The 15,843-nt window shown below is 40.8% G+C and overlaps 2 protein-coding genes across 2 annotated transcripts; one reads left to right on the top strand and one right to left on the bottom strand.

Annotated features, from left to right (window-relative positions):
• The first annotated feature begins 51 nt into the window (after positions 1-51).
• Positions 52-2,933, top strand: LOC121386102 (glycine-rich cell wall structural protein-like). The gene is made up of 2 exons (XM_041516900.1): positions 52-119; positions 2,015-2,933. The coding sequence occupies exons 1-2, from the start codon at positions 52-54 to the stop codon at positions 2,931-2,933; spliced, it is 987 nt and encodes a 328-aa protein (XP_041372834.1).
• A 3,560-nt stretch (positions 2,934-6,493) lies between these two features.
• Positions 6,494-15,467, bottom strand: LOC121386962 (chitin deacetylase 1-like). Its single transcript, XM_041518015.1, has 6 exons — positions 15,304-15,467; positions 11,457-11,723; positions 9,730-9,978; positions 8,792-8,906; positions 7,910-8,036; positions 6,494-6,752 (listed from the first exon to the last, which is right to left on the bottom strand). The coding sequence occupies exons 1-6, from the start codon at positions 15,440-15,442 to the stop codon at positions 6,657-6,659; spliced, it is 993 nt and encodes a 330-aa protein (XP_041373949.1). The 5' UTR covers positions 15,443-15,467; the 3' UTR covers positions 6,494-6,656.
• Positions 15,468-15,843: the final 376 nt, after the last annotated feature.

Here is a 15,843-nt window from a genome sequence, read left to right as displayed (position 1 = left end):
TCGTTCAATAAAACAATATTTAACTCTTGAAGATCGACCGTATCTTAGAATATGTACGGTACTGATTGTTTCTCTATCTCTCAGCTACCACCAGGCTCGTGTTCCAGTGACCAGCCTAGGTGATGTTTAGGATAAGCTATTGGCATGAAAGCCGATAGGTACTAAGTTCGCACCTCGGTACGGTTTTCCACCCAGAGCGAGTTTCAAGGTCTCAATGTGGAGGTGGCAAGCCTACTACACTAATAACTCTCCCAGTAACCACTACCCAACTGGCCTGGACGCAAAACCCATGTGGCTAATGTTTTTCCATGAATGTGTTGACTATGAATGAATGAATGAATGAATGAATGAATATACAGTCCCTTGGGTGCTTTAAATATACTTCGTCTTCAAAATAGTTTGAGCAATGTTCTGCAAAAACCTATAGTTCAGTGTATAAAATATTACTGTATGCAGATCCGTGTGTCCTTACTGTGGAAAAATACATAAATTATTACTGTATGCAGATCCGTGTGTCCTTACTGTGGAAACATACATAAAATATTACTGTATGCAGATCCGTGTGTCCTTACTGTGGAAAAATACATAAAATATTACTGTATGCAGATCCGTGTGTCCTTACTGTGGCAAAATACATAAAATATTACTGTATGCAGATCCGTGTGTCCTTACTGTGGCAAAATACATAAAATATTACTGTATGCAGATCCGTGTGTCCTTACTGTGGCAAAATACATAAAATATTACTGTATGCAGATCCGTGTGTCCTTACTGTGGCAAAATACATAAAATATTACTGTATGCAGATCCGTGTGTCCTTACTGTGGCAAAATACATAAAATATTACTGTATGTAGATCCATGTGTCCTTACTGTGGCAAAATACATAAAATATTATTTGCTGCTAACAAAACATTTTACTGGCTTTCCTGTTAGAGCACGAGTCAAAAATTAAAGAATGTTTGAGATCCAATAGCCGATGTGCTCTAGTGGTGTCGTTAAACAAAACCAGACTTTAAACTTTAACATCCGTGATTGCATACAAAATTGAAGTTTTGAGTAAAATTCAGTATCCGTAAAATTCTGTGATATTTGTGTTTTTGCACAGTTCTTTACACTGTTTTAGTAAAACCTTGAATTTTTATATTGATGTTGATCATCACTTTATTTATTTGCATTACCATAGTTTGACACCCAATAGCCGATGTATTTTTCGTGCTAGGGTGTCGTTAAACATTCATTCATTCATTCATTCATTCATTCACACGTGTCATTGTTTAACGAAGCTGAACAACGGTTTTGTGCGCATGAATTGCCATAAAGCGGCAGTCCTCCTACATACTAAGTTGGAACCATACATCTTGGTGTCATGTCATGTCATGTCATAGGGTTTTACGTGCACATTCAGAACAAGCTTTTGTAGCGCACGCCTGTCATGGGCACAAGAGCCGGCCTTTGGAAAGGTGGGGGGGGGGGGGGGAGAGGAGGGACCGCCTGCAGGCGGGTGGGGGTGGTGGTGGTGCTATGGAATTTGAATGGAGCAGTTAAATGCCAAAGAGAAAAGGGTGCGCAATTTTGATTGAGGGAATTTGGCGCAATTGTGAACGGTCGGTCGAAAGGTAAATGGCCGAGCTAATATAGGTTTTGATATTAGTGAATCTAGTGAATATTAGTGAGTAGCTCGTTAATTTTAGACCTTTACGATGCTGTGGTGTCTCCCTAGGTTGCCCATAGGGCCCTTATAAAGGGCCTGACCGCTTCTCATCTTGGTGAAGAACAGCCTTCCTTTATAGACACGACAGTGAGTCATGGCTACGGACCCTTCCATTATGGGTTCTATTAAACACGCTCATAATTTTATATTATTTTGGTGTATAACTGGTGATATAGATTAACAAAAACTATCGTCAATTTTCTCGAAAAAAATTAAGAAATAAAAAGACCTTCGTTTTGAGGGCTAAGTACCTTTAAGATCGCACTTTCTTAAACAGGTTTTTGTTGTTTTGTTTTTTCAGACTGTTTTCTGTAGCTGTTGTCGCTCTCTGTTGTTGTTCTGCCTTCGCTTGGAACAACGCCGGGGGCGGCAGACGTTTCAATAACAGAGGATCTGGGTTCGTCAACAACAATTTCAATGGAGGCGGATTCGTTGTAGGAAACGATGCTGCTTGGAGGGGCGCTGGATTCAGAGGCGGAAATATCGGGATCATTGGCGGCGGTGGATTTGGTGGCGGCAATGTAGGCCATGGAGTTGGTGGCGGCAATCTAGGCCATGGAGTTGGCGGCGGCAATGGAGTCGGATTTGTATCTGGAAATAGATTTGCTCACGGCAATGGAGGACATGGATCTGGAGTTGGAGTTGGTGGCGCTGTCGGTTTTGGCAACGGTGGCGTATTCATTGGTGGAAACGATGCTGTCTGGAGGGGTGCTGGACTCGGTGGCGGAAGTATCGGAATCATTGGCGGTGGTGGATTTGGTCGCGGCAATGTAGGCCATGGAGTTGTGGGCGGCAATATAGGCCATGGAGTTAGTGGCGGCAATATAGGCCATGGAGTTGGAGGCGGCAATATAGGCCATGGAGTTGGCGGCGGCAATAGAGTCGTATTTGTATCTGGAAATAGATTTGCTCACGGCAATGGAGGACATGGATCTGGAGTTGGATTTGGTGGCGCTGTCGGTTTTGACAACGGTGGCGGATTCATTGGTGGAAACGATGCTGCCTGGAGGGGTGCTGGACTCGGTGGCGGAAATATCGGATTCGTTGACGGAAATGTAGGTCATGGCGTCGGAGGCGGCAATGTAGGTCATGGCATCGTAGGCGGCAATGGCGGTGTTCTTGGAATTGGTCTCGGAGGAGGAGCGATCGTCGGTGGAAACGACGCCGCATGGAGAGGTGCAGGATTTGGTGGAGGCAACAACTTTGTATCCGGACATTAAACAGACGTTTTGCTGAAGGTAGGTCCCGCTCGGTGAATACACAGTCTGACTGAAATGTATATCTTACTGTTCATACAGCCTGCTTCACGTTTGTAGATCTGACATGATCCAAAGCCACTTTGTGTTCTTATGACCTTTTTTCTGTAAACTTTTTGTTCTGGTGACATTTCGTCCGTTAAATTTTACACTCATTCGTAACATAATCGACAGTTACAATACTGCAGTCCCAAGTTTATCCAGGTAACGTTTGGTAACGTTCACAGATTATTTGATTGGTTCCCGACGTGAGCATTTGGTTTACCATGGAGCACATAAACCAGTCCTGCGGACGTTTTTTGCTCTATCTGGCTGAACTCAAACCTGGTGTCGTGGAAATATCCCTCTGGCAAAGTCAGAGAACGTGTCCACGGCTAGCGTGCTTGAACAGTTCTTTGATTGAAGCTTCTGTTTGTTTTGTTTCACACCACTAAAACACATTAATTTTATTAATCATCGGCTATTGGATGTGAAACATGGGTCATTTTGACAGACAGCGAGAGAGAGAGAGAGAGAGAGAGAGAGAGAGAGAGAGAGAGAGAGAGAGAGAGAGAGAGAGAGAGAGAGAGAGAGAGAGAGAGAGAGAGAGAGTGGGGAGGGTTATTAACTATAACCTGCTTATTTAAGAATATATTTTTACAGATAATTATATATTATATTGTTTATTTATTGAATTTTAAAAATAATTAAACATGCGCAAGCTTTCGTGTGACCTATTTTAACGCATTGTTTGCGCATGTTTCTGTTCATGACTCAAAGTATGACTAGATTGAAAAACGTTTACTATATGTTGTTTTTCTTGTATTTGTAGGAACTGTTTGTCCTGGACGTAAGCGTAATGGAAGCAAACATAATATGTTATTTGGTGTGACCTATTTTGGTAATAAACAATTTATCTAAAAATACTTGTTATTCAATGAACTGGTTTTACTTTCGGGAGTTCGGGTCCTGATTGTGTTTTTGTGTGTGTTTAGTTAGTACCACTGGAAGGAACGATTCATATCCAGTGTTGTCGTATATATTGAGGGGCGGGACATAGCCTAGTGGTAAAGCGTTAGCTTGATGCGCGGGCGGTCTGGGATCGATCCACGTCGGTGGGCCCATTGGGATATTTCTCGCTCCAGCCAGTGCACCACGACTGGTATATCAAAGGCCGTGGTATCTGTTATCCTGTCTGTGGGATGATGCATATAAAAGATTCCTTGCTGCTAATCGAAAAGAGTAGCCCATGAAGTGACGACAGCCGGTTTTCTCTCTCAATATCTGTGTGGTCCTTAACCATATGTCCGACGCCATATAACCGTAAATAAAATGTGTTGAGTGCTTCGTTAAATAAAACATTTCCTTCTTCGTATATACTATGTATAGGACAACACAGTGTATGACTCGTTCCAACGAGTTGTTCTACCATTTTTGGATAGATGCATGTTAATAAAATTGCATAACATAAACAACCAAAAACTCCAACCGGGACCCGAACGTCCGTGGTTTTACTCGGTGCTTATATTGCAAATGGTAGGATCCAGTCAAATAATTCCTAAATTCCTAACGAACGATAGTATAAAAAACCCCAATAAAATAAATAGGTAGAGCATCTTCCTGCGGTGCAAAATGTATTAGGATCTATGCCCGACAGATGCCGTATTGTTTTACACATCTATCACCTCTCCCCCAGACTTGAACGTACCTCGAAAATACAGTTTTTAAGTGTACCTTTTAGTGGGGAATATGTAATATCTCGATCGATTTTGAGTATTTTTGGAGGATGGGGCGATTTTAGAATCGCCGGTCGATTTTTTTTTTTGGGGGGGGGGGGGGGGGGGGGGGGGGGGTGGAGAGACATATTTCACGACACCGGCTATTCCCACATTCTAACTTGTTTTCTATAAATGGTACAGTAAAACCTTTATTTTACGATACATCATATGTAAAAGTGGGCCCAAGGTGGACGTTGTTGAAAAGAATCTTACATACACATGTAGATAAGGAAGGAAGGAAATGTTTTATTTAAAGACGCACTCCACACATTTTATTTACGGTTATATGACGTCAAGACATATGGTTAAGGACCACACAGATATTGAGACAGGAAACCCGTTGTCGCTACTTCATGGACTACTCGTTTCGATTAGCAGCAATGGATCTTTTATATGCACCATTCCATAGACAGGATAGCACATATCACGGCCTTTGATATACCAGTCGTGATGCACTAGCTGGAGTAAAAAATATCCCAATGGGCTCACTACATAGATAAGGGAAAGTAAGTAAAGTACCTCACCTTATCATTCCCAAACAGCTGGAGGCTATGCCTTTCGGTCTCACCACTGTTTTCCTTACCACCTTTTGTGTCTATATATCGCCTATATAATAGATAAGACTCGTAGACAGTGTTGATGCCCACCCCCACCCCCCACTCCCACCCCCAATAAAATCATATTTGCGCGCCAATGTCAGAAAATCTGTAGACACATATATATAATTTAGTCGGCAAAAATGGCGGTGTATCTTTAAACAAACGATAAGCCATTTTCCATTTGTCTGGGTTTTTTGTTGAAAAAGTCTGTATTATACAGACGAAACGTCAAATTTTAACTTCGTGCTGTGTTTTTTTTAAAGTGGATGGTTTTAGACAAAGACTTTTGGTTTTAATTTTTTAGAATTGGTAATGAAATACACCGCAGATTTGAACTTTAGCTCGCATTTGGCGATTTGTCGAGCCAGAGCTTAAACCCTAGCTTTTAAAGGAAGAGTCAAATGACTGTTTAACACAGGTGGTTGCATAATGAGGATCGAGTGTATAGCCAACGCTGATAACACTTTGGTTTAATCTTTGTCAAGAGTATGTCTAGTGGTTACATCACGACTTGGGCTTCAATAGGTGGTGGGATCAAATATCGTCAGACGACCATCCATTTGGTAATACAGTGAAACCTTTCAAAATCGGACCCTCTCTAAACCGGAATTCCCTCCAAAACAGACATTTTTTCACGGTCCTTTTTTAAAAATCAATACAGAACTTAACCTCTCTAAATCGGATACCTCTTAAAACCGGACATTTTAATTGGTATTAAGGGTGTCCGGTTTAGAGGGGTTTCACTGTAGCAGCAACTATGCGAATTATTATACACATATATAATATTTTCCAAAACAGACCCGTTTTAAAGGGTTATTACATTACACATCCATTTAATCTTACTAAAGTAACCATGAACATTCTGACCGTACAATAAGACAACCTATTTTATTGAGCATATGTGTAATACAAATTCTCCCGTGCTATTTATTGCACTCGTTTGTAGTGCGCAACCTTTACGCGGTCTCGTAGTACTTAATACTATTCTTGCGCACTGTAAACGTGTGCAAAAACAACATGAGAAATCAATTGGCATGTGGTTCTGTATAAGTACAAAGCAAAAGGGGAATAGGGGTAGGGGGAGGCACAAACTACCGCTTAAATACGCACATACACAACTTCACGGCAAATTTTAAGTACCATACCGTAAATACCACAAAAACTCACATTTAGTAGACGAATTAACATGATTTTTATTATGAGTAAATAATAATTTTCAAATCTTGACAATCTCTCGTATATTTATGTCTACACTTTATCTCATGTTCTTTCTCCCGAATGCAATAAAACAGTCTGTTCAAGCTCATATATATATAGCGTCACAACAAGGATTAACACTTCCAGGGACCGAAATCCGTGATGTTGGCATTGGAAGTAGGGTCTTGAACCCACTGCAGGGCTTGGCGAGCCGTCACCACCCACGTGTCCTGAAAATGTACGAAAGAAATGAAAATAAAGTTTGTTTTGTTAAATAACACCACTAGAGCACGTTGATTTATTAATCATTGGCTATTGGATGTCAAGCATATGGTCATTTTAACACAGTCATAGAGAGGAAACCCGCTACATTTTCCCATTAGTAGCAAGGGATCTTTCATATGCATAATCCCGCAGACAGGATAACACATACCACGGCCTTTGATATACCAGTCGCGGTGCACTAGCTGGAACGAACAATAGCCCAATTGACCACCGACGGGGACCGATCCCAAACCGATCGCCCATCAGGCGAACGCTTTACCACTGGAATACATCCCACCAAAGGAAAGTAATGTTTACATGCAAAAACCCCACAACCATTTTACTGTTATTAGTAATTCAAGGAATCATTCACTTTTAAAACCTATATTGCTAGTTTCTCATATTTGGCACCATTTCAGAAAGGTTATCTATATCTATATAACAGTCTCTTTAAGGACTAAAATTACATATTATTACCCATATGGTTAAAAATATCTTGGTACATATCAAAGTATCCCACCAAAAATATCGCACTAGAACCCCAAATCATCGATTGGCGCACAACAACCTTACATGAACGTCAACCAAACGAGCTGAGAAATACACAAGATCGATTGTGGGTAATAAATAGGATATTAAACTCGCTACCATTTCGTATCATGTTTATGTTCCTCGTGAAATAATTTCCATTGTAACTCGCTAAAGTTCGTGACAAGTGAACATTATTTCACTCGAGACAAAAATATGATACGAAATGGAAGCTCGTTTAATATCATATAATTACATATTACTTTTCTAAAAAAAATAGCCGACCTACTCTACTTAATATTTTTCTACAATTTCCCATAAACATTTAATTGTGTTAATAAAAAAAGAGATAATAATAATAAACATCAGTGTCTGTCTATCGAATGTGTTTTTGGTCGTTCTAATGCTTCTAGTAGCTCAAACTTCACTTTTTAAATTCTGTACGTATTGGAACATTTTAACAAGGGATTTGGATATTTGATCTAGTTTATAAGAAAAGAAATCTTCCGCAGACTTAATAATAGACATTTCTTGCCAAATGCGACACTTTGATTAGATAAAATTAATACGTTATTGCGTATCCATGGTAACTGACCTCAAAAGCTGCTCTGACGTACTCGAGAAACTGCGTGAGACCGGCCAACTTGAAATCGGTTTTGACGAAGTCCGCGGAAATGACCAGCACGAACGGCGCTCTCGTGCCCTCGTAGTGTTTAGAGAAACTGGAATAACAAAGAACAGTTAGGTAAAGGCATCGTCTAGGATTTAACATTTTAAAGAGAGAGAGAGAGACAGAGAGAGAGAGAGAGAGAGAGAGAGAGAGAGAGAGAGAGAGAGAGAGAGAGAGAGAGAGAGAGATAATGCCAAAGAAACGTGCATGCACAATTGCATCTTTAAAGGTACTCATCACTTTTAAACACATTTTCTTACATACCCGTGCGAAAACATTTTAAAGACATACGAATGGCTACTCCTAGGTGATGACCAGGTCATCAATGCCATACCATCCAATGAAAAAAAGTTAAACTGAAATTGACTAGGGGTACATAGGTTTTAGTTGGAAAAGGCGTTTAAATTTATTTTAAAACTATTTTCTGAAGATACGTAAGAAATAGGATACTACATTCGTGTCCGTTGGATACCATTTATCTTACAACTCGCCTTTGGTATACCAGTCGTGGTGCACTGGCTGCGACGAGAAATAGCCCAATGAGCTCACCGACGGCTATCGATCCTAGACCGACCGCACATCAAGCGAGTGCTTTACCACTGGGGTACGTCCCGCCACTAGATTAATACGAATTACGCATTACGGACAGACAGACAGATTAATTTTTTTTTTTTTAAAGTCTCACCTTATGTACACAATAATAAAATGCAATTTAACATACAGTGGATTATGTATACACATACGCATAACGGACAAATGGAGTTTGCGCTTTATGCTACACGTACACGTAGCTACTGTTGTACTTACTTATCAAAGAACATATCAAAAGCGTCCCTCTGGGTCAGGACGGTAGTACAGCCCTGGGGCACGGCGCACGTGCTGTTTTTGTAGTTCAGTACAGGTATCAAAAACTGCCATTTTCCTAGAAAAGACGAAACATTTGAACTTAGCCCAGCTTCAAATAAGGTTAAAACTTAAATGTTTGTTTTGATTAACGACACCACTAGAGAACATTGATTTACTGACTATTGGATGTCAAACAAATGGTAATTTTTCATCCGTAGTCTTTGATGAAATCGCTACATTTTTCCATTAGCATTCCATTTATATGCACTTTCCCCACAGACAGGACAGCACATTCTACGATCTTTGATATATCAGTCGTGGGTCACTGGTTGATACTGGATAAACCCAATCAGATAATTGGCTCCACTGAGATGGTTCGATCCTACGACGTTAGCATCTTAGTAGAGCATTCTACTGACTAGTGACTAAACTGCTAGATCTCGTCCTGTTAAAAAACAACCTGTATTACCCAGTGTTTGCGATCTGTCGTATTCATAGTTGGTTGATATACACATGATTTGTTTAATATGATTTTAGATAACTGTTTTAATGTATTGAAGAAAAAGATAGAAGATGAAGATTACATTAACGCGAGAGAGAGAGAGAGAGAGAGAGAGAGAGAGAGAGAGAGAGAGAGAGAGAGAGAGAGAGAGAGAGAGAGAGAGAGAGAGAGGAGGGAGGTAGAAATGGAGAGAGAGAGAGAGAGAGAGAGAGAGAGACTAAGAAAAAAATTAGATTGAATATTTTCTAGGCATCAAAGACCCAGTAAATGAACACATATATAATTTTGTGTTATTATAACTCCACTCCAACCCAAGCTAACTGGATCTCCTTCCACCCTGTTTTATCTAGTCATCCTTGCGACCCTGATGCAAGTCTACAATATAAACCCAACTAACCTGGGAATTTCACGTCTAACGTCGTGCCGATGTTGCACTTAGGTACGTCATCAACGAAGTCGTAGGTGTACGGCCACTTGGTGTTGCCTTGTTCAATGAAGGTGGACGTGATGCACGACGCATCGTACAGGAACTTGTTGTCCCCCAGGGCAACGAACTCTTTCAGACCCCCAGCCATGAGATTGGGCGCTCTCACCCCGAGGATGTCTTCTGCGGGTAATCCGGCTTTTATCAGCTCGTCCTTGACGACTGAAAATACGTAGGTATGAAAGCGTCATACGGTCAGAAATAATATGAAAAGTAAGTGAACGTTAACGATAGCTGATAAAATGACTGTTAAACATGGATGAAGGAAGGAAGGAAAAGTTTTATTTAACGACGCACTCAACACATTTTATTTACGGTTATATGGCGTCGGACATATGGTTAAGGACCACACAGATATTGAGAGAGGAAACCCGCTGTCGCCACTTCATGGGCTCCTCTTTTCGATTAGCAGCAAGGGATCTTTTATATGCACCATTCAACACATACCACGGCCTTTAATATACCAGTCGTGGTGCACTGGCTGGAGCGAGAAATAAAGCTGGATAATAAAATGACTGTCTATTAAAGCTGGATGATAAAATGACTGTCAAAGATGGATGATAAAATTACTGTCTGTTAAACTGGATGATAAAATGAATGTCTGTTAAAGCTGGATGATAAAATGACTGTTAAAGCTGGATGATAAAATTACTGTCTGTCAAAGATGGATGATAAAATGACTGTCTGTTAAAGCTGGATGATAAAATGACTGTCTGTCAAAGATGGATGATAAAATCATTGTCTGTTAAAGATGGATGATAAAATGACTGTCTGTTAAAACTGGATGATAAAATGACTGTCTGTTAAAGCTGGATGATAAAATGACTGTCTGTCAAAGATGGATGATAAAATTACTGTCTGTCAAAGATGGATGATAAAATGACTGTCTGTTAAAGCTGGATGATAAAATGACTGTCTGTCAAAGATGGATGATAAAATCATTGTCTGTTAAAGATGGATGATAAAATGACTGTCTGTTAAAACTGGATGATAAAATGACTGTCTGTTAAAGATGGATGATAAAATGACTGTCTGTTAAAAATGGATGATAAAATGACTGTCTGTTAAAGATTGATGATAAAATGACTTTAGGATACCGACGCAGATTGACGCAGAGCAAAGAACGTTTCTTTTAATGGGAACCCAGTCGTAGACCCAATAAAGATATCCCTATCAACATCCCCCAACAACACAAAAAACCCCAAACAACAACAACAACAGAAAAAACTCATAACTCCATACAAAAAAACAACAAAAAAACCCCCCAGCAATAAAACAAATTCCCCCCAACTATGCAACCCCCCCCAACACCCCCCAAAACCCCCCAAAACCCCCCCAGCAAGAACGAAACAACAACAACAAAAAACAACAACTTCAAAAAAGAAAAGAAAAGAAAAGAAAAGAAAAAAAACCCTTGAACACAACAGAACAATCCCCCACCAAAAAAAGAAGAAAAAAAGAAGAAGACCCCATCCCACCAAGAGAACCTACCAAACCAAAGCAAACCAAACAAAAGCAGAAAACAAAAACAAAAAACAACAACAACCCAAAAACAAGAACAGAGCAAAACAAAACAAAAGCAGAACAGAACAAAACAAAACAAAAGCAGAATAGAACAAAACAATTAATGAAATTCTTACACTTCAAATTCCTCCGCCACTCCTCCTCGGTGGTGGGCACGATTCCGTTGATGGACTCCGCCCCGAACTCGTGACCCTTATCGAAGAGAGCCCTGACGATCTCGTAGTCCGTCGACTTGTGCTTCACGAAGAACGTGCCACGTGGCGGACACCCATTCGGGTTGCCCTGCTTGAAGATAGACTCGTACAGCGGCACGTCGTCCTCGTTGACAGCCTCCTCGAACGTCACCAGCACCATCTGAGGGGTGTCCGACCGGGACAGCTTCCCTACAATGTGTAATGATTAGAATGATGGAGAAGGTAACGAGATGTACAGGTCACCAGCATCATCTGAGGGGTGTCCGACCGGGGCAGCTTCCCTACAGTGTGTAATGATTAGAATGATGGAGAAGAAGGTAACGAGATGTACAGGTCACCAGCATCATCTGAGGGGTGTCTGACCTGGGCAGCTTCCCTACAGTGTGTAATGATTAGAATGATGGAGAAGAAGGTAACGAGATGTACTGGTCACGAACACCATCTGAGGGGTGTCCGACCGAGGCAGCTTCCCTACAATGTGTAATGATTAGAATGATGGAGAAGGTAACGAGATGTACTGGCCACCAGCACCATCTGATGGGTGTCCGACCAGGGCAGCTTCCCTACAATGTGTAATGATTAGAATGATGGAGAAGGTAACGAGATGTACAGGTCACCAGCATCATCTGAGGGGTGTCTGACCTGGGCAGCTTCCCTACAGTGTGTAATGATTAGAATGATGGAGAAGAAGGTAACCAGATGTACTGGTCACGAACACCATCTGAGTGGTGTCCGACCGAGGCAGCTTCCCTACAATGTGTAATGATTAGAATGATGGAGAAGGTAACGAGATGTACTGGCCACCAGCACCATCTGATGGGTGTCCGACCAGGGCAGCTTCCCTACAATGTGTAATGATTAGAATGATGGAGAAGGTAACGAGATGTACAGGTCACCAGCATCATCTGAGGGGTGTCTGACCTGGGCAGCTTCCCTACAGTGTGTAATGATTAGAATGATGGAGAAGAAGGTAACGAGATGTACTGGTCACGAACACCATCTGAGGGGTGTCCGACCAGGGCAGCTTCCCTACAATGTGTAATGATTAGAATGATGGAGAAGGTAACGAGATGTACAGGTCACCAGCATCATCTGAGGGGTGTCCGACCAGGTCAGCTTCCTTACAATGTGTAATGATTAGGATGATAGAGAAGAAATTAACGAGATGTACAGGTCACCAGCACCATCTGAGGGGTGTCCGACCGGGGCAGCTTCCCTACAATGTGTAATGATTAGAATAATATTGAAGATGGTAACGAGACGTACTGGTGCCATCTTTACGATAATGCTGACGATGAAGATAATTTTGATGGTGACAGAATCCCTACAAAGTGTAATGATTAGGATGATGAAGATGGTAACGATATGTAGCAATATTATTGATGCCATGATGACGATGATGTTAACGACGAATATAATGATGATGATGGTGATGATGGTAATGAATAAGATAATGATGATGATGAATATGATGATGATGATGATGATGACAACGATGATTTCAAATGTCACCAACACTGAGGCAGCTTTCCTAGAATGTGTAATAAAAGTTAAAGTTTGTTTTATTTAACGACACCTCTAGAGCACATTGATTTGTTAATCAACGATCGGCTACTGGATGTCAAACATTTGGTAATTCTAACATATTGTCGTAGAGATGAAACACGCTACATTTTCCCATTATGTCAGGTCAGGTCATGTCATAGGGTATAACGTACATTTTGAGCCAGTTGTTGTAACGCATGCTTGTCATGGGCGTGGGTGTCAACTTATGCCGGCTCTGCCGTCCAAGATAAGATTTTTCAACTAGTAGGAAGAGATATTTTATATGCACTATCCCACAGATATGATAGCATATACCACGGCTTTCGCTGGCTTCTCCGTCCAGGACAGGATCAACAATGAAGACAATGTTGATGGTGATGAAGACGAAGATGATGATAGCGATGATGATGATGTAGAAGGTATCGAGATGTATTGATGCCATCTTTACAATGAAGACAATGTTGATGGTGATGAAGACGAAGATGATGATAGCGATGATGATGATGTAGAAGGTATCGATATGTATTGATGCCATCTTTACAATGAAGACAATGTTGATGGTGATGAAGACGAAGATGATGATAGCGATGATGATGATGTAGAAGGTATCGAGATGTATTGATGCCATCTTTACAATGAAGACAATGTTGATGGTGATGAAGACGAAGATGATGATAGCGATGATGATGATGTAGAAGGTATCGCGATGTATTGATGCCATCTTTACAATGAAGACAATGTTGATGGTGATGAAGACGAAGTTGATAATAGCGATGATGATGATGTAGAAGGTATCGCGATGTATTGATGCCATCTTTACAATGAAGACAATGTTGATGGTGATGAAGACGAAGATGATGATAGCGATGATGATGATGTAGAAGGTATCGCGATGTATTGATGCCATCTTTACAATGAAGACAGTGTTGATGGTGACGAAGACGAAGATGATGATAGCGATGATGATGATGTAGAAGGTATCGCGATGTATTGATGCCATCTTTACAATGAAGACAATGTTGATGGTGACGAAGACGAAGATGATGATAGCGATGATGATGATGTAGAAGGTATCGCGATGTATTGATGCCATCTTTACAATGAAGACAATGTTGATGGTGACGAAGACGAAGATGATGATAGCGATGATGATGATGTAGAAGGTATCGAGATGTATTGATGCCATCTTTACAATGAAGACAATGTTGATGATGTATTGATGCCATCTTTATAATGAAGACAATGTTGATGGTGATGAAGACGAAGATGATGATAGCGATGATGATGATGTAGAAGGTATCGAGATGTATTGATGCCATCTTTACAATGAAGACAATGTTGATGGTGTATTGATGCCATCTTTACAATGAAGACAATGTTGATGGTGATGAAGACGAAGATGATAATAGCGATGATGATGATGTAGAGGGTATCGAGATGTATTGATGCCATCTTTACAATGAAGACAATGTTGATGGTGTATTGATGCCATCTTTATAATGAAGACAATGTTGATGGTGACGAAGACGAAGATGATGATAGCGATGATGATGATGTAGAAGGTATCGCGATGTATTGATGCCATCTTTATAATGAAGACAATGTTGATGGTGATGAAGACGAAGATGATGATAGCGATGATGATGATGACATTTTACTCAAAGATCACCAGCCCTTGACAGCTTCCCTGAAAGGTGTAATGATTAGGATGTTGATGAAGATGGTAACGATATGTAGCAATGATATTGATTTCCATACGACTGGTGTTTCTAATACCACGAAATGCATTTATCATATTTTAAAAACGCACGTATCTCGGAGAAGTATCTGTTACAACAAGAGCGGGACGTAGCCCAATGGTAAAGCACTCGCTTGATGCGCGGTCGGTTTGGGATCGACCCCCGTCGGTGGACCCATTCGACTATTTCTCGTTCCAGCTAGTGCACCACGACTGGCATATCAAATGGCATATCAAATGGACAAATGTAGCGGGTTTCCTCTCTAAGACTATATATCAAAATTACTAGATGTTTGACATTCAATAAACCACTGTCCTCTCGCGATGTCGTTAAACAAAAGAAACACACAGTAAGAACAACAAAGGCGTTGGAAGATGCCAACAATTGATACCAATTCCCCATGTCCCAAAGCTTCGGACGCTATACCAATCTGTGTCAATGGCTTTTGGTACAGCTTTCTTTAATGCCATTACCGTCTACAATACCTGGAATATCTGGGTCGTTGGAGCAACGGCAGTTCGGCAGTTTACAGTTATCTCCAGGGATACAATCCTGCCCGCTGACAACGACTACGGTACACGCGACAACAGCAGCAGCAGCAGCAGCGACAACAACACCGAACATGATTTCACTCTAAACGTCAACGCTTCAGAAGGTATCTGCACTCGGTGGAAATGGCGACGAGCGGTCTATTTTTAACACTGTGTGACAGACCGGCTGTTTCACCTAGATTTCATCAACTATCTTCACTGACCCTGGCAAATATCTTAAAGGAACATGTTCCGCTTCTCAACATTGTGAAATATTTCTAGTTAAAGGTAATATAAATGGCCTACTAACGTCCCCTGTCCTGTATTCCTGACAACCAGAAATGGTTATTTCCACTATTTTCCAAAATGGGAGTAGTCCAATTTTACGAATTCACAATTTTCTATTTGTGTTTAAATGTATATTTCAAGTCATTTAATCAGTATAATTCTGTCATTAGTTTGTCAACTTTATGAAATGTGGTTGGGATGTACCTG

This window comes from Gigantopelta aegis, chromosome 12 (assembly GCF_016097555.1).
Source record: "Gigantopelta aegis isolate Gae_Host chromosome 12, Gae_host_genome, whole genome shotgun sequence".
NCBI lineage: Eukaryota > Metazoa > Mollusca > Gastropoda > Neomphalida > Peltospiridae > Gigantopelta > Gigantopelta aegis.
The sequence above is the reverse complement of the archived record's forward strand: the minus strand, read 5'-3'. Positions and strand labels throughout refer to the sequence as shown.